Here is a 21,490-nt window from a genome sequence, read left to right as displayed (position 1 = left end):
AGGCCACAGGAGGATATTTTTGAGGTTAACCTGCTTTCTCCCTCGCAGGTCATTTATTCATGTTGGTGTAATTCTATAAATTTCTAGAATTTTCGCATCTGTTAGAAATGTTTATTTGATTTGGGTCTGTAATATAAATTGTTATGTGGACCTGTAAAATTACTATATGCATGTTTGATGGACTGGATGAGGGAGCTGAGCTCCCATTTGTCTTTATATTGATATGAGTATGTGGAGGGTGAGCTGAGCTCCCCAATTGATTATTTATCGTGTTTATAGGTCGGGTGAGTCAAAAACTCCCCGTTGAAAGGTCCATTTTATGGCCGGACTCTGTTCGATTGATTTCTTGAAATTAGGCCCAAATGGGCTTTAGAGTTGGGTTAATGAATAGTTAGGCTTACTACGGGCCTCGGGGGCTTTAGGCTGGTCCAGGTCCTAGTGCCGGTTCGGCCCATAGGTTGGGTCGTGACAAAATGTGGTATCAGAGCTTAGGCTCTAGATTCTTAGGGAATGTTTGTCTAAATTGTTGGAAAGAGTCTACTAGGAGTCACATTCGGAAAATAGGGTCCACATTCGTTTTGCATTGTCGTCTTTGCTTCTAGTTTCTGCTTTATATATTGTGTGTAAATATGAGTCAATAGAGCTATGTAATGAGTAATTTTGAATTTTGTGGGCTAATGCTGCTGAATTTCAGGAAAATGCGTAGAAGCAGGAGAGCTGCCACTGCACCAGAACCAGATGTGCCTGACGAGGTGTCGGCACAGGATGAGGCGCCTGCCCCGAGGAGGCGGGGGAGGAGGCCTAGAGCTGCTCAAGTAGAAGAGCAGCTGCCAACAGTTCAAGATCAATCTTTTATGGCATAGGGTCCCATGGACCCCATGGCAGCTACTCTAGCTGGTTTGCAGAGGACCATCGATATGATGGCACAGTATATGGTCCACCCTCCACAGCAGCAGCAGTCCACCGCACCAAGAGGGGAACCTTACAAACAGATCATAAATTTCAAGAAGTTGGTGCCTGGTACTTATGATGTATCAGATGATGCATATCGGTTTTTGGATTCCTGCATACAGGCAGGAACAGAATTGCAATTGACTGATAGAAGACTAATAGAGTGTATGCAGCATGTCATGGGGCCTATGCCTAGACAATGGATGAATGACTACATATTACCTCGGATGGAGGGTTTGTCGTAGACTCAGTTTGTGGAACTGTTCATCAATCGGTTTGTGCTAGAAAGCTTCAGGGATCAAAAGCAGTGGGCCTTTGAGGCCTTAAGACAGAATGGTAGGTCTGTAGATGAATATGTTACAGAATTTCTTGAGTTGAGCAGGTATGCCCCTACAGCAGTTGCTACAGAAACTATGAAGGTGAAGATGTTCCTAAAGGGGCTTGACAGGAGGTATGCAAACCTGGCCATGATGTCAGATCAGTCGTTTGATGAGGTAGTTGATCGAGCCAGACAGATAGAGATTAGCTATGCTGCGGATGACAGCGAAAGAGCAAAGAAAAATAGAGCAGAGGGTTCTTCAAGTGTTCCCCATATGGGTGCTCCAGATAGTGGTGGCCAGAGTCATTTCAGAGGAAGAAGTAGGAATAAGAAGAGTGGTTTTAGACACAAATCTTGAGGGTTCAGACCAGGGTACGGATCCAGCAGTGGTCACAGTTCAGGGTACAGTAGTTCTGGGTCTGGTTCAGGATCCTCCTTAGCACCTTGTGCACAGTGTGGAAGAGGACATTCAGGAGCTTGTATGATGGGTTCAGGAGTATGCTTCAGGTGTGGCCAACCAAGTCACTTTGCTAGGGAATGCCCCGTGTTCAGTGAGCCACAGATGGGGTCACAGGGTTCTGTTGCAAATGTTCCTTGCCAGTTGTATCCGGGTGCTTCGGCAAAGATGGCAGTGATTCGATGGCCAATAGGGCCGAGGACAAGGGGGACGTGGATTTGGAGGCAGATCAGGAGGTAGAAGTCAGTATCAGGGTTTTGCCACTCAGGGTAGGGTTCAAGCTCGGGTTTTCACTCTGACCCACCAGGATGCTCAGGCTTCCAATGCAGTTGTGGCAGGTATTCTACTAGTCTATTCCTACGAGGCTCGTGTTTTGATAGATCCGGGTGCTACGCACTCATTTGTCTCCCCTGTGTTTGCTATGAGATTGGGTAGAAACCCTACAACTTTAGAATGCCCTTTGTCGGTAGCTACCCCATTTAGTGACAACATAGATGTAGATATAGTTTTTCCGGGTAGCCCAGTAGTAGTGGATGGAAAGATTTTTCCAGCAGACTTAGTTCCTCTACCAGTAATGGATTTCGATATAATCTTGGGGATGGATTGGTTGGCAACTCATTATGCCACTTTAGACTGCAGTAACAAAAAGGTGTATTTCCACATACTCGGTGTGGAAGAGTTTAGCTTTGATGGTGACAAGAGCGTGGCTCCATATAACTTGGTGTCAGCAATTAGTGCTAGAAAAATGTTGAGGCGTGGATGCCAAGGGTATTTGGCATTGGTGAGAGATACATCTGTAGAAGGTGTCAACATGGAAAATGTTCCTGTTGTCAGAGAATTCATGGATGTTTTCCCTGAAGAGCTTCCAGGGTTGCCACCAGAAAGGGGAATAGAGTTTTGCATTGATGTTGTTCCGGGTAGAAACCCCATATCAATGCCACCTTACAGGATGGCCCCAGCAGAATTGAAAGAGTTAAAGGACCAACTACAGGAGCTGTTGGACAAAGGTTTCATACGTCCGAGCACTTCACCTTGGGGCGCTCCTATTCTATTCGTGAGAAAGAAGGACGGGTCATTGAGGTTGTGTATTGACTACAGACAGCTGAACAAGGTGACTGTGAAGAACAAGTATCCACTTCCTCGGATCGACGATCTGTTTGATCAGCTTCAAGGGGCTAAATTCTTTTCCAAGATAGACCTGCGATCAGGCTACCATCAGTTGAGAATCAGGAATGAGGACGTGTCCAAAATGGCATTCAGGATAAGATATGGTCATTATGAGTTCTTGGTGATGTCTTTTGGACTCACTAATGCACCAGCAGCCTTCATGGACTTGATGAACAGGGTGTTCAAGCCATTTTTGGATCGTTTTGTCATCGTATTCATAGATGACATCTTGGTATACTCTCGGACCGAGGAAGAACACGTGTGGCACTTGAGAATGGTGTTGCAGACTTTGAGGGAGCACCAGCTATATGCCAAATTTTCAAAATGTGAATTTTGGCTAGAAAGCATCTCATTCTTGGGACACGTGGTTTCTAGTGACGGCATTCAAGTAGATCCCAAGAAAATTGAAGCTGTAACTGATTGGCTTAGGCCTACAACAGTCACTGAGGTGCGAAGTTTTCTGGGTCTAGCTGGCTACTATAGGCGTTTTGTGCAAGATTTTTCCAGGATAGCGGCTCCCCTAACTAAGTTAACTCGGAAGAATGTTCCATTCATTTGGACAGATGACTGTGAGAAGAGCTTCCAGAAGATTAAGGAGTGTCTAACCACCGCCCCTGTGTTGACACTACCTATGAGTGGTGAAGGATACACCGTGTACTGTGACGCCTCCAGAGTTGGCCTAGGGTGTGTTTTGATGCAGAATGGAAAAGTAGTGGCTTATGCTTCAAGGCAGCTGAAGAGGCATGAGCAGAACTACCCCACCCATGATTTGGAAATGGCGGCTGTAGTCTTTGCACTAAAAATCTAAAGACACTACCTATACGGTGAAGTGTGCGAGATATACACCGACCACAAGAGTTTGAAGTACATCTTCCAACAGAGGGACTTAAACTTGAGACAGAGGAGATGGATGGAGCTTCTGAAAGACTATGATTGCACCATCCAGTACCACCCTGGGAAGGCCAATGTAGTAGCAGATGCTTTGAGCAAAAAATCTTCTGGCAGTTTGGTGCACATTTCAGCAGAGAAAAGACCGTTGATTCGGGAAGTACATGAGTTAATGGATCAAGGTTTAATCCTAGATCTTTCAGATGAGGGGGTATTATTGGCTCATTTTTCAGTGAGGCCAGACTTGCGAGACAGAGTTAGAGTTTTCCAGCACATAGACCAACAATTGATGAAGATCATAGAAAGAGTCCAGCAAGGTGAATGTGGTGAGTTCGAGTTTGCCAACGATGGCGCCCTTATGCAAGGTTCTAGGATATGTGTGCCTGACGTGGACAATTTCAGAAATGAAATCATGCAAGAGGCACACTATACACTGTACAATGTCCACCCAGGCTCCACCAAGATGTACCATGATGTGAAGGATAGCTATTGGTGGAATGGCATGAAAAGAGACATAGCAGACTTCGTGTCCAAGTGCTTGACTTGTCAGAAGGTGAAGTTTGAATACCAGAGACTGTCAGGGAAGCTGCAAGAGCTCCCTATCCCAGAATAGAAGTAGGAAATGATCACTATGGATTTTGTGACTGGGTTGCCTCGTACCACGTGAGGATATGACTCGATATGGGTAATTGTAGATCGTCTAACCAAATCAGCTCACTTCTTGCCTGTGAAGACTACATATTCTGTGGCACAGTATGCCTGACTCTACATTCGAGAAATAGTCAGATTGCATGGAGTTCCGGCTTCCATAATATCTGACAGAGGGCCCCAGTTCACTTCTCGATTTTGGAGGAAGTTGCAGGAAACACTTGGCACACAGTTGAACTTTAGTACGGCTTTCCACCCTCAGACAGACGGACAGTCTGAAAGGACAATCCAAATGCTGGAAGACATGCTTCGCATGAGTGTTTTGGATTTTAGAGGTCAATGGGATGATCAGCTAGCTTTGGTGGAGTTTGCTTATAACAACAGTTACCATTCCAGCATAGGGATGGCACACTATGAGACACTATATGGAAGAAAGTGTAGGTCTCCTCTGTGTTGGACGGAAATGGGAGAAGCGAAGGTGCATGATGTAGACCTAGTGCAGTACACTTCAGAGGTAGTTCCTTTAATCAGGGAACGATTGAAATGACTTTCGAGGCGTAAGAGTTATGCAGACCCCAGACGGAGGGATGTGGAGTTTGCAGTAGGCGGCTATGTATTCCTGAAGGTTTCTCCAATGAAGGGAGTCATGAGATTTGGAAAGAAGGGCAAGTTGGCACCTTGGTATATCGGATCTTTTGAGGTTACTGATAGAGTTGGAGTAGTTGCCTACCAGTTGGAGCTACCACCCAACCTTTCTCATGTTCATCCTGTGTTTCACATCTCCATGCTCAGGAAATACATTCCAGATCCTTCTCATGTACTACAGCCGGATGTAATAGAGCTAAAAGAGAACTTGACTTTTGAGGAGCAACCTGTAGCCATAGTGGACTACCAAGTGAGACAACTAAGATCAAAACAGATCCCTATGGTTAAGGTTTTGTGGAGGAGTCAGTCAGTGGAAGAGTGCACCTGGGAGTCAGAATGGGACATGCGTAGCAAGTACCCTTATCTGTTCAATGTGTAATCTTGTACTTTATTCTGCATTGTGTAAAATTCGAGGACGAATTTTCTGTAAGGGGGGAAGAATGTAACACCCCAAAATTTTAAATTTTTATTATTTTATGAGTATCATTGATATTTTAATTTTATTTAAATTTTAAGAAATTATTTGAGATTTTTTGGATTTTAAAAATCGGGTTTGATTTTCCGAAAATATAAACTTTGATGATTTTTAAAAATTAATTTAAAGACCACGTGACAAAACTAAAAATATATTAGGAGTCTATAAATTTTTCTGAGTTTTCTAGAATTTTTTCGAAATTTTTGGACCTCGTTTTCGGTCCCGAGGCAGAGTAAAAATTTAAAATTTTGTATACTGAATCGAACTGGCCCAATCGAACCGGATCGGATCGGACCGGTCAAATCGGACCGGCCTTTTCTTTTTCTTCTTTCCCCTTCCCCGCGAGCGTCCGACCTCCCTCCCTTTCTCTCTCTTTTTCTCTCTCCTCCCTCCTCCCCTTGCCGTGCCGCCGCCTCCCCTGCCACCCCAGCTCGCCGGCGCCCACCCCCAGCCATCCCAACCCATCGGCCGCCGCCTGGAACGCCAGAAAACGGCGCTCGAAGTGGAGCGACTCGTTCGTGCGACCGTTCGACTTTCCGGCCTAAATCCGGCCGATCCGGCCACCAATCGGATCGGGTCTTGTGTCTAAACTCATCTACTCGTCGAGAGCTTTCCATAGACACCAAGAATACTGAAATCCATCCAGCGGTTTGTCCAATTTTTGCCCGGGAAATTTTAGCCCATTTTAACTTTCGGGCTAGATTTCTCGCAAACCGTGAACCCCACGAGAAAACCGAGAGTACCAGAGCGCTCCACTCGTCGAGAGCTTCACGGGGATATAAATTTCAAAATTTTCCGACACCATTTTTCGATGGGTCCCAAGAAACTTCGCAGTGTTTTTCCGAGCATTAAATGAGCTTAGAAAATTCTAAAAAATTTATGTACTAACTCCCGTGTTGTGGGCTTCGTGTAGGTATCCTCAATTCACGAAAATTAGATAGTTGACCGGGTCTGTGAATTTCCGGCCAGACAGACCCGTTACCAGAAAAGTCTCCGAATTGGACCGAGATTTTGGCTACCCCCCCATTGTCAGACGTCCCGAGCACGTCCCGGGAGTCAGAATCGGCAAAGGTAAACCCGAACCTTGCTTTTTCGTAATTTTCTAGTGCTTGAATAGGATTAAAAATCCATAAAATATTCGTGGTAGCTTAGAAAATTATGATTCTTTTTGCAATAGCCTAGTAATATTGCTAAGGACCGCGGGGCAAAGTTTTAGAATTTTTAGAGCTTGTTTGGGTAGTTTTTGCAAAAATGATCAATTATAAGGTCTAAATTGAAATTTTACATATTGTGATGGATGATTGATTTGATGGGCCCAGGAGGGGCTGTATGATGAGATTGAGTTGTGGATATATGGGTTGTGAATATAGAAGTGTGTTTTGGACCCTTTTGCAGGTTGGGTAGGTCCTAGGTATAGGGGAGACTCTGCCAGATTTTCGGCACGACTTAGGACGTATTTGGTCTTTTTTTTATTTGTATTGAGTCAATTATATTAAATAATTGTAATGTAATTGTCAGGTGAGCCGGGACAGCCTTCTTCCTCCGCCCAGCCGCCACAGTGACCGTTGTTAAGTCTGTGAGTAAAATATTAATTTTAATTGTAATTTCGATATTATTATATGTTCAAGCATGCCCATGCATCACTTATATGTATATATCTATGTAGTTAAAATTTAGACACGATTTATGTTGCATTCATAACTGTTAAAGTACCATGGATGTTGTTGTGGTAATTTGGTGCGATGGCGTTAGCGCATGTGTGATGTGGTGTGGACTATGGATAGGACGGTAGACACGGCTTGAGATCTTCATTGACCGGTCCTTCGGGGTAGTCACGGCTTGAGTTCTTCGCTGGGACCCCGATTTGGTTTATTAAGCGAAAGTCCAGCTTGAGTTCTTCGCTGGCACCAGGTTGGATTTAAGAGAGCTGTATAGGGGATCAGCTCCTATATATTATGATTGATATTATTGGGTGTGTGAGTGCTCCAAATTACCTTTTTGCTGCTATGATGTGAAATTATTACTGTTGTTGCATTTCACTCTACAGGGTGCATTAGTTTTAGATAGTTATAGAGATTGTGGTTAAAATTGATATTTTACTCTCTGAGTCAAACGCTCACTCCTGTTCAATATTTTTTCAGGCCACAAGAGGATATTTTTGAGGTTGACCTGCTTTCTCCCTCGCAGGTCATTTATTCATGTTGGTGTAATTCTATAAATTTCTAGAATTTTCGCATGTGTTAGAAATGTTTATTTGATTTGGGTCTGTAATATAAATTGTTATGTGGACCTGTAAAATTACTATATGCATGTTTGATGGACTGGATGAGGGAGCTGAGCTCCCATTTGTCTTTATTTTGATATGAGTGTGTGGAGGGTGAGTTGAGCTCCCCAATTGATTATTTATCGTGTTTACAGGTCGGGTGAGTCAAAAACTCCCCGTTAAAAGGTCTATTTTATGGCCGGACTCTGTCCAGTTGATTTCTTGAAATTGGGCCCAAATGGGCTTTAGAGTTGGGTTAATGAATAGTTAGGCTTACTACGGGCCTCGGGGGCTTTAGGCTGGCCCAGGTCCTAGTGCCGGTCCGGCCCATAGGTTGGGTCGTGACAATCTCAAGCCGTGTCTACCCGTCCTGTCCATAGCCAATACTATACCATACGCACGCCAACGCACGCACACTGCTCCAAATTACCACAACAACATCCATGGCACTTTAACAGTTGTGAATGTAACATAAAACGTGCCTAGAGTTTAATTACATAGATATATACATATAAGTGATGCTTGGACATCCTTGAACATATAATAATATCGAAATTACAATTAAAATTAATATTTTACTCACAGACTAGACAGCAGTCACTGTGGCGGTTGGGCGGAGAAAGAAGGTTGTCCCGGCTCACCTGACAATTTATTATAATCATTTAATAAATTTGACTCAATACAAACTAAGAAAAATACCAAAGACGTCCTAAGTCGTGCCAAAAATCCGGCAGAGTCTCCCCTATACCTAGGACCTACTTAACCTGTAAATGAGTTTAAAATACACTTCTATATCCACCGACCAGACATCCACATCTCAATCACATCACACAGCCCCTCCTGGGCCCATCCAAACAGTCATCAATCACAATATGTAAAATTATAGTTTAGTCCTTATAATTGACCCTTTTTGCAAAAACTATCCAAATAAACTCTAAAAATTCTAAAACTTTGCCCCACGGTCCTTAGCAATATTACTAGGCTAATGCAAAAAGAATCATAATTTTCTGAGCTACCACGAATATTTTATGGATTTTAATCCCATTTAAGCACTAGAAAATTACGAAAAAGTAAGGTTCGGGTTTACCTATGCCGATTCCAATCTAGGGAACGCGCTCGGGGCGTCTGACAACAGTAGGGTAGCCAAAATTCCGATCCAATTTCAAGACATTTTCGGTAACCGGTCTGTCTAGTTGAAATTCACAGACCCGGACAACTGTCGAATTTTCTTGAATTGAAGGTACCCACACGAAGCCCACAACACGGGGGTTAGTATAAAATTTTTACGAAATTTTCTAAGCTCAATTAATACTCAGAAAAATACTGCGAAGTTTCGTGGGACCCACCAAAAAACGGTATCGAAAAATTTTTGAAATTTATATTACCGCGAAGCTTTCAACGAGTGGAGCGCTTTGGTACTCTCAGTTTTCTTGTGGAGTTCACGGTTTGCGAGAAATCTAGCCTAAAAATCAAAATGAGCTAAAATTTTCCAGATAAAAATTGGACAAACTGTTTGATGGATTTTAGTGTTTTTGATGTCTATGGAAAGCTCTCGAGGTGTAAATGGTGTTTGACACAAGACCCAGCCCAATTGGTGGCCGGATTAGCAGAATTTTGGCCGGGAAGCCAAAACGTCGCGCGGGCACAGAAGGAGCTTTGTGCGTCGTTTCCAGCGGCTTTGAAGGCCGGCCGGCGGTGGGGAGGTGTCGGGGCGGTGCGCCGATGAGTGGGGAGGCTGGGGAGGCGGCGGCACAGCCTGGGGGTGCGGGAGGAGAGAGAAAATGGGAGAGAGAGGAGGAGGGACGGGACGAGCAGGGAAAGGGAAGAAAAGAAGAAGAAGGTAGGTTCGATTCGATCGATCCGATCCGGTCTGGTTCGATTCGGCCGGTCTGATTCAAGATACAAAATTTTAAATTTTAACTCTGCCTTGGGACTAAAAACGAGACCCAAAAATTCTGAAAAAATTTTAAAAAACTCAGAAAAATTCGTAGACTCGAAATATATTTTTAGTTTTGCCACGTGGTATTTAAATTAATTTTTAAAAATCATCAAAATTTTATATTTTTGGAAAATCAAACCCGATTTTGAAAATCCGAAAAATTTCAAATAATTTTCTAAAATTTAAATAAAAATAAAAATATTAATATTACTCACAAAATAATAAATTTAAAAATTTGAGGTGTTACAGCTCCGACTCCAAATTCTTGTGAAGTGGAAGTGGAAGAAGTGATCTCTGCTCCTAAACTGTCCCGTTGCTATTCCTCATAATTGTTTCAAATAAAGTTAAATGGCAAAAGTGAATTTATATTATGGAGTAAATTAACTTGTTTAATTATTATTTAAAACTTTCATTGTTTTCTCCGTTAACTAACTTATTAATTTGATTCTAATGTAATGTTTTGGGCATCGGATGCTTTAGATTTTGTTTGGAGTAAAGTTCGTCTATCTATACAAAAAGGCCTTAATTTATTTTATAAATAGTACACACACACGGAATATATATATATATATATATATATATATATATATATATATATATATATATATATATATATATATATATATATATATATTAATTTGCATGTTGTTTACTTTTTTATTTTAATTCAATTGCTTTAAATTATTTAATAAAGTATAATTTGCTATTTTAACAACAGTGTTGCGATTATTTTACCTTATTGCAATTTCTTACTTTCAGTGCTTTTATTTTTTATTTTATCATTAAAAAACAAATTTTTTCTTTAAAATTTGTACATGATATATTTTATAATGTTTTGATGTGCTATAGTCGAATCTTTTAAATTAAAAAAAAATGCAATTAAAAAAAATGCTTAGTCCATTTTAAATTTTTATTTGGGTATTTTATTTTATTAATTAAAATTTTAAATTTTTTATTTATTTTAATTTTTAAATATTTAAGTGTTTATATGTGAATTTAAATTAAATTTTTACTATTTTAGTCATTTTGATTTTTTTAACTATTAAATTTGAATGAATTATTATTATTATCCTTGTCAAGCTAATATTTCAATGACTTTATTTTATATAGCAATATTATATTAATGGAATATCAATTTGTTATATCTTTATAAAAAATTATAATAATAATAAATTGTTAATCTATTTTAATAATATTACTTGCACTTTTTTTTTTGATATAAACACTAATTTTAAAATTGTAAAATTTTAATTGACATTTTTATTTTAGGTTTATAATAATAATAATAATAATAATAATAATAATAATAATAATAATAATAATAATAATAAATTATTATTATTATTATTTAAAAATTGTAATACCCCTAATTTTTAAATTTATTATTTTGTGGGTAAATATTAATATTTCATTTTATTTAAATTTTAGAAAATTATTTGAGATTTTTCGGGTTTTAGAAATCGGGTTCGATTTTCTGAAAATATAAAACTTTGATAATTTTTAAAAATTGATTTAAAGACTACGTGGCAAAACTAAAAATATATTTGAATTTTAAGAATTTTTTTGAGTTTTCTAGAATTTTTTCAGAATTTTTGGGCCTCGTTCTAGGTCCCAAGGCAGAGTAAAAATTTAAAAATTTGTATCTTGAATCGGATCGACAAAATCAAATCGGACCGAATCAGATCGATCAAATCAAACCGACCAGCTCCTTTTCTTCTTCCTCGGCGCGCGTCCCCGATCCCTCTTCCTCTCTCTCCCGTTTTCTCTCTCCTCCCTCCAGACTGAACCGCCGCCACCCCTCCCCACCTCGGCTGCCACCCGAGCCTTCCCCACCGCGCCGAACTTCGATCACAAAACGACGCGAAGAGATGCGACTGGCAGCGCACCATTTTGGCTTCCCGGCCAAAATTCGGCCGATCCGGCCACCGATTGGGTCAGGTCTTATGTCAAACACCATCTACACTTTGAGAACTTTCCATAGACACCAAGAACACAAAAATCCATCGAGCGGTTTGCCTAATTTTTGTCCGGAAAGTTTTAGCCCATTTTGATTTTTGGGCTAGATTTCTCGCAAACCGTAAACCCCACAAGAAAACCGAGAGTACCAGAGCGCTCCACTCGTCGAGAGCTTCGTGGTAATATAAATTTCAAAATTTTTCGACACCGTTTTTCGGTAGGTCCCACGAAACTTCATAGTGTTTTTTCGAGCGTTAAATGAGTTTAGAAAATTTCATAAAAATTATATACTAACCCCCGTGTTGTGGGCTTCGTGTAGGTACCTTCAATTCACAAAAATTCGACAGTTGTCCAGGTCTGTAAATTTCTGGCCAGATAGACAGGCTATCGAAAAAGTCTTGGAATTGAATCGAGATTTTAGCTACCCCACTGTTTTCAAATGTCCTGCGCGCGTCCCCGGAGTCGGAATCGGCATAGGTAAACCCGAACCTTACTTTTTCGTAATTTTATAGTACTTAAATGGAATTAAAAATCTATAAAATATTCGTGGTAACTCAGAAAATTATGATTCATCTTGCATTAGCTTAGTAATGTTGCTAAGGACCGCGGGGCAAAGTTTTATAATTTTTAGAGCTCATTTGAATAGTTTTTGCAAAAAGGTTAATTATAAGGACTAAACTGTAATTTTACATATTGTAATTGATGACTGTTTGATGTGATTGAGTTGTGGGTGTATAGTTTATGGCTATAGAAGTGCGTTTTAAGCTCTTTTGCAGGTTGGATAGGTCCTAGGTATAGAGGAGACTCTGTCGAATTTTTGACAGAACTTAGGATATTTTTGGTCTTTTTCTTATCTTGTATTGAGTCAAATGTACTAAATAATTGTAATAAAAATTGTCAGGTGAGCCGAGATAACCTTCCTCTTTCGCCCAGCCACCACAGTGACTGCAGTTAAGTCTGTGAGTAAAATATTAATTTTAATTGTAATTTCGATATTATTATATGTTCAAGCATGTCCATGCATCACTTATAAATATGTATCTATGTAGTTAAACACTAAGTACGTTTTACATTGCATTTATAAATGTTGAAGTGCCATGGATGTTGTTTGTGGTGATTTGGAGCAGTGTGTGTGCGTGTGGTATAGTGTTGGATATGGACAGGACGGGTAGACACGGCTTGAGATCTTCGCTGAGACCAGGTCCTTCGGGGTAGACACGGCTTGAGTTCTTCGCTGGGACCTCGTATTGGTTTATTAAGCGAAAGTCCGGCTTGAGTTCTTCGCTGGCAGAGGTTGGATTAAGAGAGCTGTAGAGGGGATCAGCTCCCATATATTTATGGTTTGACATTACCAGGTGTGTGAGTGCTCCAAATTACTTTTTTTTTTATTGTTACGATGTGAAAATATTGACGTTATTGTATTTCACTCCACAGGGTGCATTAGCTTTAGATAGTTATAGAGATTATGATTAAAATTGATATTTTACTCTCTGAGTCGAACGCTCACTCCTGTTTATTATTTTTTCAGGCTACAGGAGATTTCTTATTGAGTTCTAACCTGCCTTTCTCTCGCAGGTCGTCTATTAAAATCTGTAGTGTTTGTATAATTCTGTTAACTCCTAGAATTTCCGCATGTGTTAGAAATATTTATTTGATTGAGTCTTTAATATAATTGTCATGTTGGACCTGTAAATTTATTAAATGCATATATGGTTGGATTGAAAGAGAGAGCTGAGCTCCCATTTATTTTTATGATAATTTGATTATGAGAAGGGTGAGCTGAGCTCCCCAATTGATTATATATTGTGTTTATAGGTCGAGTAAGTTAAAAACTCTCTGTTAAAAGGTCCAATTTATGGTCGGACTCTGTCCGGTTGAATTTTTGAAATTGGTCCCAAATGGGTCTTAGAGTTGGGTTGAGTAATAGTTAGGCTTACTACGGGCCTCGGGGGCTTTAGGCTGGCTCAGGTCCTAGTGCTGATTCGGCCCATAGGTTGAATCGTGACAAAAATAACAAAAAATAATATTTATACATTTTTCATAATATCTATTTAGATTGTTAATCAAATATGTAAATTTATAAGTAACACGTAATTAAATTTATTTTACTTTTAAATTTTGATGTTATTTATAATATATTTAATTTAATTTTAATAAATTAAAATATTTTGAAACAATGTACATATATATTATTTTTTATACACTATATTGATTAATATAAGAATAGTGGTAGGCTGTAATATGGATTAAATAATTTACTTTCTCAACGGCTAAATGATAAAAAATAAACATTTAGAAATTTTTTGATTTTAATAATTTTTTTTTTTAATTTTATCAATATAGTTTTAAACTTTCACATTGATTTTAATTTTTTTATTATTTTAATAATTATTTTCAAATAAATAAAATAAAAATGTTATTTTAATAAATCAATATAATTAAATTTATTTTAGTTATATTATTTATTTGAATTTTTTAATTGTTAGGTTAAAATTGATAATTAAAAGTTTTTAATAATTTGTCATTTAGCCTTTTTTAACTCGTATTATTGTTATTATCTTATTTCATAATTAGATTTTATAATTAAATTTTTATATTATCAAAATAGACTGGTGGTCAAACCGTAAAAATAATGAATCGGTCTCTTAATGGGTTCGATTTATTTCTAAAATCCGTTTTAGAGCAAACCTCCTAAAAATCTGGGGAATCGGCTGGGTTACTGGTGATCCAGTTGACCCATCACGATTTTAACGGTTGGAGCAGGTCTGATTTAGCCTACCTGTTATTGGAACCAAAATGATGTCGATTGTTAATCCTACCATCTCAAAACGCATTCAACCTCCAACTTCAATTACTTGAGCCTTAAGTCGATTCTCTTCTTTCGCTCCCTCTCTTTTTCACCTTAAATCTTCAGTGTATTAACTCTTAACTTGATTCTCTTCAATTTCTTCACTCTTCTGCTTGAATCGCATCATTGAATCTTCAGTTTCTTCACGATGTCCGATTCTTTCTTGGTAAGTTTTTGATTTAACCCTGAAATTTTGGGTGTTTTTTATGGAATAGAAATCAAAAGAGCTGCATGGGATTTGTATTGGAGTAGTGAGTGTCGGCTGCTCTCTTGATTTGTGACTTTTTTTTGTAAATTCTGTTGATTTATTAAAGGAAATAGCTGTATGCATGCTTAGGTTATATTGTAAAAAATATGGTGGTAAAATTAGGGATGCATTTGTCATTCTATTTCCAACTCTTAAGAATTACCCTGGTGATTGCCAAATTTGATCCAATCATTCGACTTTTAAAGGAGGGAGTTGTGCGGGTCATTCCTACAGATACTCTGTATGTTTTTCAATCTCTCAACATCTACTTCTATCCTTATATATCTCTTAAATTTATTTGGTGTTTCATAAATTATCAAATTTGTATTGCCTTTAACTGTGATTCTATTGACGGTCTGGGAGCTATGTTTTTACTGTTATTTGTTCTTTAATTTAGTGATGAAACTCAACTATGGAGAATGCTTAATTTTTCTTTAATTCTAAAGTTGTTATTACGTTATGATGACTTATTTTGAACAAATTTTATATAGATAATTGTTTTTATTTATTTTTTTAATTAATTATGATGTAAAAGATTATGCATTTATATTGGATATGGTGACTTATATTAGATTGATAACACTATTATATAGGACTTTATGCAGTGGTTTGGTTCAACCTGGTTTAATCCCGATAGAACTTTAAACCCTTATCCTTCTTTGACTAAGCTAGGTCTGAAAACCATGGTTATAATTTTGTTACGGGATCTCATGGCTTTTCCTGTTTTTCCCTTTTTTTATTTGCAGAGAGATTGACTGTAGTTATAGCCAGTCTTGTAAAGGAGTTTCTCTCTCAGGTGCTTCAGGGCTTGCAACATGTCTACTGGTCCTGGTCTTGAGTCTCTTGTAGATCGTATGCAAATTCTTTTAAGACCCTTTCTAATTGCTTTCTCTTGCATGTAGCTTTTAAAGGCAAAAATGTAATCAAGGCCCCTCTCATTGGAACCATATAGGTCTTGAGATATAATTCAAGATGTGGCTTACTTCTTTAGATCTTGAGGTGTAAGCATTTTAGAATTAAAGCTTTAATGCAAGAAGTAATGTGAAATTCAAGTGACATATATTAGACTGTTTTGAAAAAGCATGTTAAGACAATAAAGAAATTCACTTAAAAATTTCGTAAGGTGATAAATAAATTTGTAAAATCAAATGACATACTGCAGAAATACTATCATTAAACAAAATCGTAATATAAGGAACTTTGATTAACATTGGTTTGCTACTAAATGAAAATAAAGACATGATCTAGTATCATCTGATCTGATTAAGCTTGGGCTTCATGTGTTGAGGTAAAATAGATTGCAAGTTCACAACCTAAACTGTGCCTTGGCGCATGAACATTATGCTTTACATCTTAATTTTGAGGTGTATGGTCTTTGTTGTGTAATTTTATTTTTAATGGTTGTTTCACATAATTGTTGCTGGGAAAGGAACTATTTCGATGCTTTGACTTCTTTAGGTTTTGTGGCTTAATTTCTCTACTTTAGCATAGTTATTCTGTCGCTATTTCCCTCTTTTGCAGAAACAATTTCAGTTATAACCAATGACGGCCGCAACATAGTGGTATGCTATAATTTTTTTCACCATACAGCTGCATGATCTATATTTCTTTAATGCACTCATGTGATCATTTATAATATCATCTTAACCTTAAAGAGCTTTCTAATTCAGGGAATCTTGAAGGGCTTTGACCAGGCCACAAATATCATCCTTGATGAATCTCATGAACGGGTTTACTCTACTAAGGTTTGCATGCTTATTTGTCTAAGAAACTGTACATGTAGCAGTGAATTATTCTTGGTTGTCTAACAAATTTGATGCAGATTAACAGTTCCCTAGGGGATATTTACTTTTTTTTATCTGAGTTGAGCTACTCTTATTTAAATGATGTAATTGTAGCTCCACTTTATACAGTGTAATATAGAGATGAGTTGAAACTTCATTTATGGCTTGAACAGTTGGACATGATATTTTGTATACTCACCGTTGGTTAGTTTGCAGGAAGGCGTTCAACAACTTGTTCTGGGTTTGTACATAATAAGGGGTGACAACATGTAAATGTTTTCTTCACTACTGCTTGCACTTTATCTTATTTTTGTTTTTCGGTTGGTGAGGTGTATACTGTATTTTAGTTTCTTTGCATTCTAGCTACATCTGAAACTGAGGCTTCTTATCTTTTGTGATTAATTCTTTCAGAAGCATTGTCGGGGAACTAGATGAAGAGCTCGATTCACATCTTGACCTGTCAAACCTAAGAGCTCATCCCCTCAAGCCAGTCATCCATTGATCACCTATGAATATGTTGGTTGATATAGAACTAACGTATGGAGTACAAAATGTTACAATGGTGTAATTCTTGATGGTTGTAAACCTAGTCCTTATCTAATCAAATTCTGCTGGTATTATTTTGTTTTTTTAACTTTGTTTGCATCCATTTCTCTTTGTTTAATTTGTGAATATTGATGCTATTTATATTGCCATTTTTTTTTTTTTTACATATTTTGCCTCTTTATGCAGGCTAGTGTGGTACAAAGTACTTCCTCCATCCATTTTTAATTGTCACATTTGGGTTTTTCTTTTGTTTAAAATTAAATGTCGCATTTGGAAAATCAATGGGTTTTAACTTTTTTTTTTTCAATTTTACTCTTTATCTCTATTAAATACTATAATAAATATTTATAAAATTTTTCAAATGAGATAAAGAGTAATTTTATCTATTTTTAATATATTTTTATAAAAATGAGATTATTCAATTATTTTCTTAATTACTATTCAAAACTCAAATGCCACACAGAGTAAGTAAATTATAATGTGAGTGCTCTGTGTTAATTCACAATTGGATAGGATTACAGTAAACAAGATGCTGCCTCGTTATTGTCTTGTTTTGTTTGTTTCAGTCTTCGCTGCACTGAATAAAAAAAGGGCTAGTAAATTGTGACAGCTACATTACTGTTGTTGTTCTTTAACTATTGATTTATTACTGGTCAGTTCTCATCCGGTCAAACTATAGTGTGTTTTGGATTGCGTTTCAGATCAGACCTGCATTTTGGAAAAGTATCTTGTATAACTATTTTTAAGTTTCTACGCTTTAAATTGTAATAGTTTCTAACTAACAATTTAGGAAATTATTCTTCTCAATAATAATTTCAATAGTAATAATATCCAGACTCTATGTCTTTTGGTTTAAGATTCAGTGTAAAGTGGAACTTTTACTAGTTGAACTCCTGTTTTAAGCTTTCAATAATTTGTTGTTAGAAGTCGTGGTTGACTTGTAGGTCTTCAAACGCACTAATTTTTGCTTTCAACAGTACCCAACAATACAACACGCTAATGTTCCATCTTTTCTTTGGTTCTTTTACATATCTCATGGGGAAAAAAGAATTAAAAAAAATCGTGTATTTTTTAAAAATTGTAATTTATCTTTTTTGTAATTTTTTTTTTAATTTTTAACATAATCTTGTACTATTGAAAATAATTTTGATCTATTTATAAAAGAGAAAGAAATTTATGCGTAAAGCCTAAAGAAAAAGAAAAAGAAAATTTTAGTTTTTCTTTTTATCATTATGCCAAAATTGGATTATAAAAAGTAAATTAGGATGTGACCAAGCAAAATAGCGACAAGAAAAGCACATGGACCAGTGAGACGGAGGAAAGACAAGTCGTGGGACTGGGCAATTGTTGGTTGCCATTCACTGTGCAGTACAGTGTGTAAGGAGGTGGTGGTGATGTTTGTTCTCACCCATTAGACACTTTGGCACGGTTTGAGATCGTGATGGATGGGTTAAAAATTTATTTTTTAAAAAAATATATAAATATAAATTTAAAAAATTTATTTAATTTTTTTAAAATTTGTTATAATTAAAATATATTTGATTTGATTTTAGATTAACTTTTTATATTTTATAATTAATATATTTTAAGTAAATAATTTTTTAATAATAATTTCAATAATAATGTTCTTTGACAGGTCAATGTATTTGGTTGTGTCCAAATGCCACCATGAGTCTGGCACCACCTGCTGGTTAAGGTCAAGTGAGTGGCATTTGGGCAGATGTGCGTAGTCCATGACCACAACAGCCTTTACTAAAATAAATTCCTATTGATTCTTTGAAAATCTAATAAATCAAATAACAATAGATGAACTGGTATATTTTTTTTTATTTTTTATTGTAAAAATAATAAATAAAAAAACTCAAATTCAAGATATTTCTAATCTATAGATCTTAAAAATAAGTAAGATTAATTATATTAACTTTATTATTTATTAAAATTTAATATTAATAAAATTAAAATTATTATTTAAGGGTTTTTTTTTATATAAAGAATGGGACAATGTGAACTCATGTAATCATTATATTAACATTATTAGTCATTAAAATTTAATATTAGTTAAATTAAAATTATTACTCGAAGGATTAGAAAGTGAGAACTCAAATTTAGTATTTGTTAAATAAATGATATATTGTTAATCACTGAATAAATTAGATTAGATTATTTTTTAGTTATAACACCTTAAAAATATCATTTATATATTAAAATTTACTTTTAAATAAAATTTCATATATTTTAATCATAAAAATTGTGAAAGAATTAAATTAAATTTAAATTTCCTTTTTATAACTTTTAAATTTTTGTTTTTATAAAAAGATTATTTCTTAATGAGTAATTTTTACAGCTTCAAAACTTGATTATTTTTTTTTTACTATTAAATAAAACTGTCACAATCCAAACTACTGACCGAACCGATACTAAGACTTGAGTCAGCTTAAGGCTCTCAAAACCCATAGTAAGCCTAATTATTCATAACCTAACTATGAGACCCATCACTATAGTCAAATTTCAAGAAAACAAACGGACAGAATCCGATAATAAATTGGACTATTTAAGAGGAGTTTTTAGCTTACCCAACCTGTAAATATAAAATATATTAAATTGGAGAGCTTATGCACCCTTACTATCCTCAATCAATCACAAATTAATCAAGCGGGAGCTCAGCTCCCTCATCTATAAAACAGCCCATCTTAGATGCTCATACACAGTCACATATATAATATTACAACCCCAAAGTTTAGTTATTTCAAACCCAAATAAATATTACACTACTGATACATGCGAAGTTCTAGAATGAAGATAAAGAAAAAGAAGAATATAATAGAACTTCTTTGACTGAACCTGTGAGAAAGAATACAGGTTATACTAAAAAACAGATCTTCCCATAGTCTGGAAAAATAAGATGAACATGAGTGAGCGATCAACTTATAGAGTAAGATATTGATTTTAAATATAATTTATATAACTATCCAAGGTTAATGCATCCCTAACTATGAAATGCAACATATACAAATATATTCAACTAAATTCAAACAATACTCGCACAAAAGATAATTTGGAGCATTCACACATTCTTGTGTCATATCAATCATATATATATATGAACGCTGATTCCTTCTACAACTCTCTTAATTCCAACATTTGTCAGCGAGATTAACTCGAGCCGGACTTTCTCTTCATAATCCAAATGCGGGGGTCAGCGAGATCAACTCAATACCGTACTCACTCCGACTTATCACAAAAAGGATTGGGTCTCAGCCAGACTAGCTTCAGCCGATCTACCTGTCATACCCATAACCAGTATTACACCACACGCACACATCACTAAATTACTTTAAGGCGACACCCACATCAATTTTATCAAACAAGAATGCAACACAAAGCGTGCCTAATAATAGCTATATACATATATTTATAAGTGTCACAACCCAACCTATGGACCGGACCATAACTAGGACCTGGGCCAGCATAAAGCCCCCAAGGCCCATAGTAAGCCTTACTGTTCCCAAATCCATGACTAGACCCATAATTTAGGCCCAACGTGCATATAAAAATAATTTAAATTAAAATATTATAATTTTATTCCAGGCTAACTTAACTCGATAATTATCAGAAACTCAAATTAGGGAAGCTCAGCTCAACTCGATTACATCATTTATAAATTGTTTAAGTATCATACAAATCTTTATTTATTAACCTTAAGAATTTAAATTAACACAATTCCTAACATGGTCTATACTATTGCTAACACATGCAGAGTTTTAAATTTCAAATTTAGATAATAATAATACAGTTAAGTAATTTTTTTTTATAACTTGCAAGGAAAGAAGCAGGTTATTCCGAAAAAGTCTCCTCCTGTAGCCTGAAAAAATAGGGTGAACATGAGTGAGCATTCGACTCAGAGAGTAAAATACTAATTCTAACCACAATTTTTATAGCTATCTAAAGCTAATACATCCTAAGGAATGGAAAGCAACATCATCATAAATTTTATACAAATCACATCATAATAGTAAAAAGGTAATTTGGAGTACTCACGCACCCAACACTGTTCAAACAGTACATATATGGGAGCTGATCCCCTATACAGCTCTCTTAATCCAACATTTGCCGGCGAGTATCTCTCAAGCTGAACTTTTGCTTAATAAACCAAATGTGGGGTCCCAACGAGTGTCTCTCAAGTAGTGTCTACCCGTCCTGTCCATATCCAATACCATACTACACGCATGCCAACGCAGGCACACTGCTCCAAATTACCACAAACAACATTCATGGCACTTCATCAATTATGAATGCAATATAAAATGTGCTAGTGTTTAACTACATATATACATATTTATAAGTCATGCATGAGCAT

The 21,490-nt window shown here is 36.5% G+C and overlaps 1 protein-coding gene across 2 annotated transcripts; it reads left to right on the top strand.

The window, feature by feature from the left end:
- Positions 1-14,449: 14,449 nt before the first annotated feature.
- On the top strand, positions 14,450-17,221 carry LOC110635788 (sm-like protein LSM8). 2 transcript variants are annotated; one of them, XM_021785240.2, is made up of 7 exons: positions 14,450-14,722; positions 15,010-15,044; positions 15,550-15,655; positions 16,325-16,365; positions 16,474-16,548; positions 16,804-16,856; positions 16,999-17,221. In XM_021785240.2, the coding sequence occupies exons 3-7, from the start codon at positions 15,619-15,621 to the stop codon at positions 17,087-17,089; spliced, it is 297 nt and encodes a 98-aa protein (XP_021640932.2). In that variant the 5' UTR covers positions 14,450-14,722; positions 15,010-15,044; positions 15,550-15,618; the 3' UTR covers positions 17,090-17,221. The 2 variants fall into 2 exon arrangements, with proteins under 2 accessions (XP_021640932.2, XP_021640931.2); XM_021785239.2 differs by lacking the exon at positions 15,010-15,044 and having other exon boundaries at positions 14,455-14,722.
- The last annotated feature ends 4,269 nt before the right edge of the window (positions 17,222-21,490 follow it).

The sequence above is a fragment of the Hevea brasiliensis genome, chromosome 16, assembly GCF_030052815.1.
Source record: "Hevea brasiliensis isolate MT/VB/25A 57/8 chromosome 16, ASM3005281v1, whole genome shotgun sequence".
Taxonomy (NCBI): domain Eukaryota; kingdom Viridiplantae; phylum Streptophyta; class Magnoliopsida; order Malpighiales; family Euphorbiaceae; genus Hevea; species Hevea brasiliensis.
This window is presented reverse-complemented; position numbering and strand designations above follow the sequence as displayed.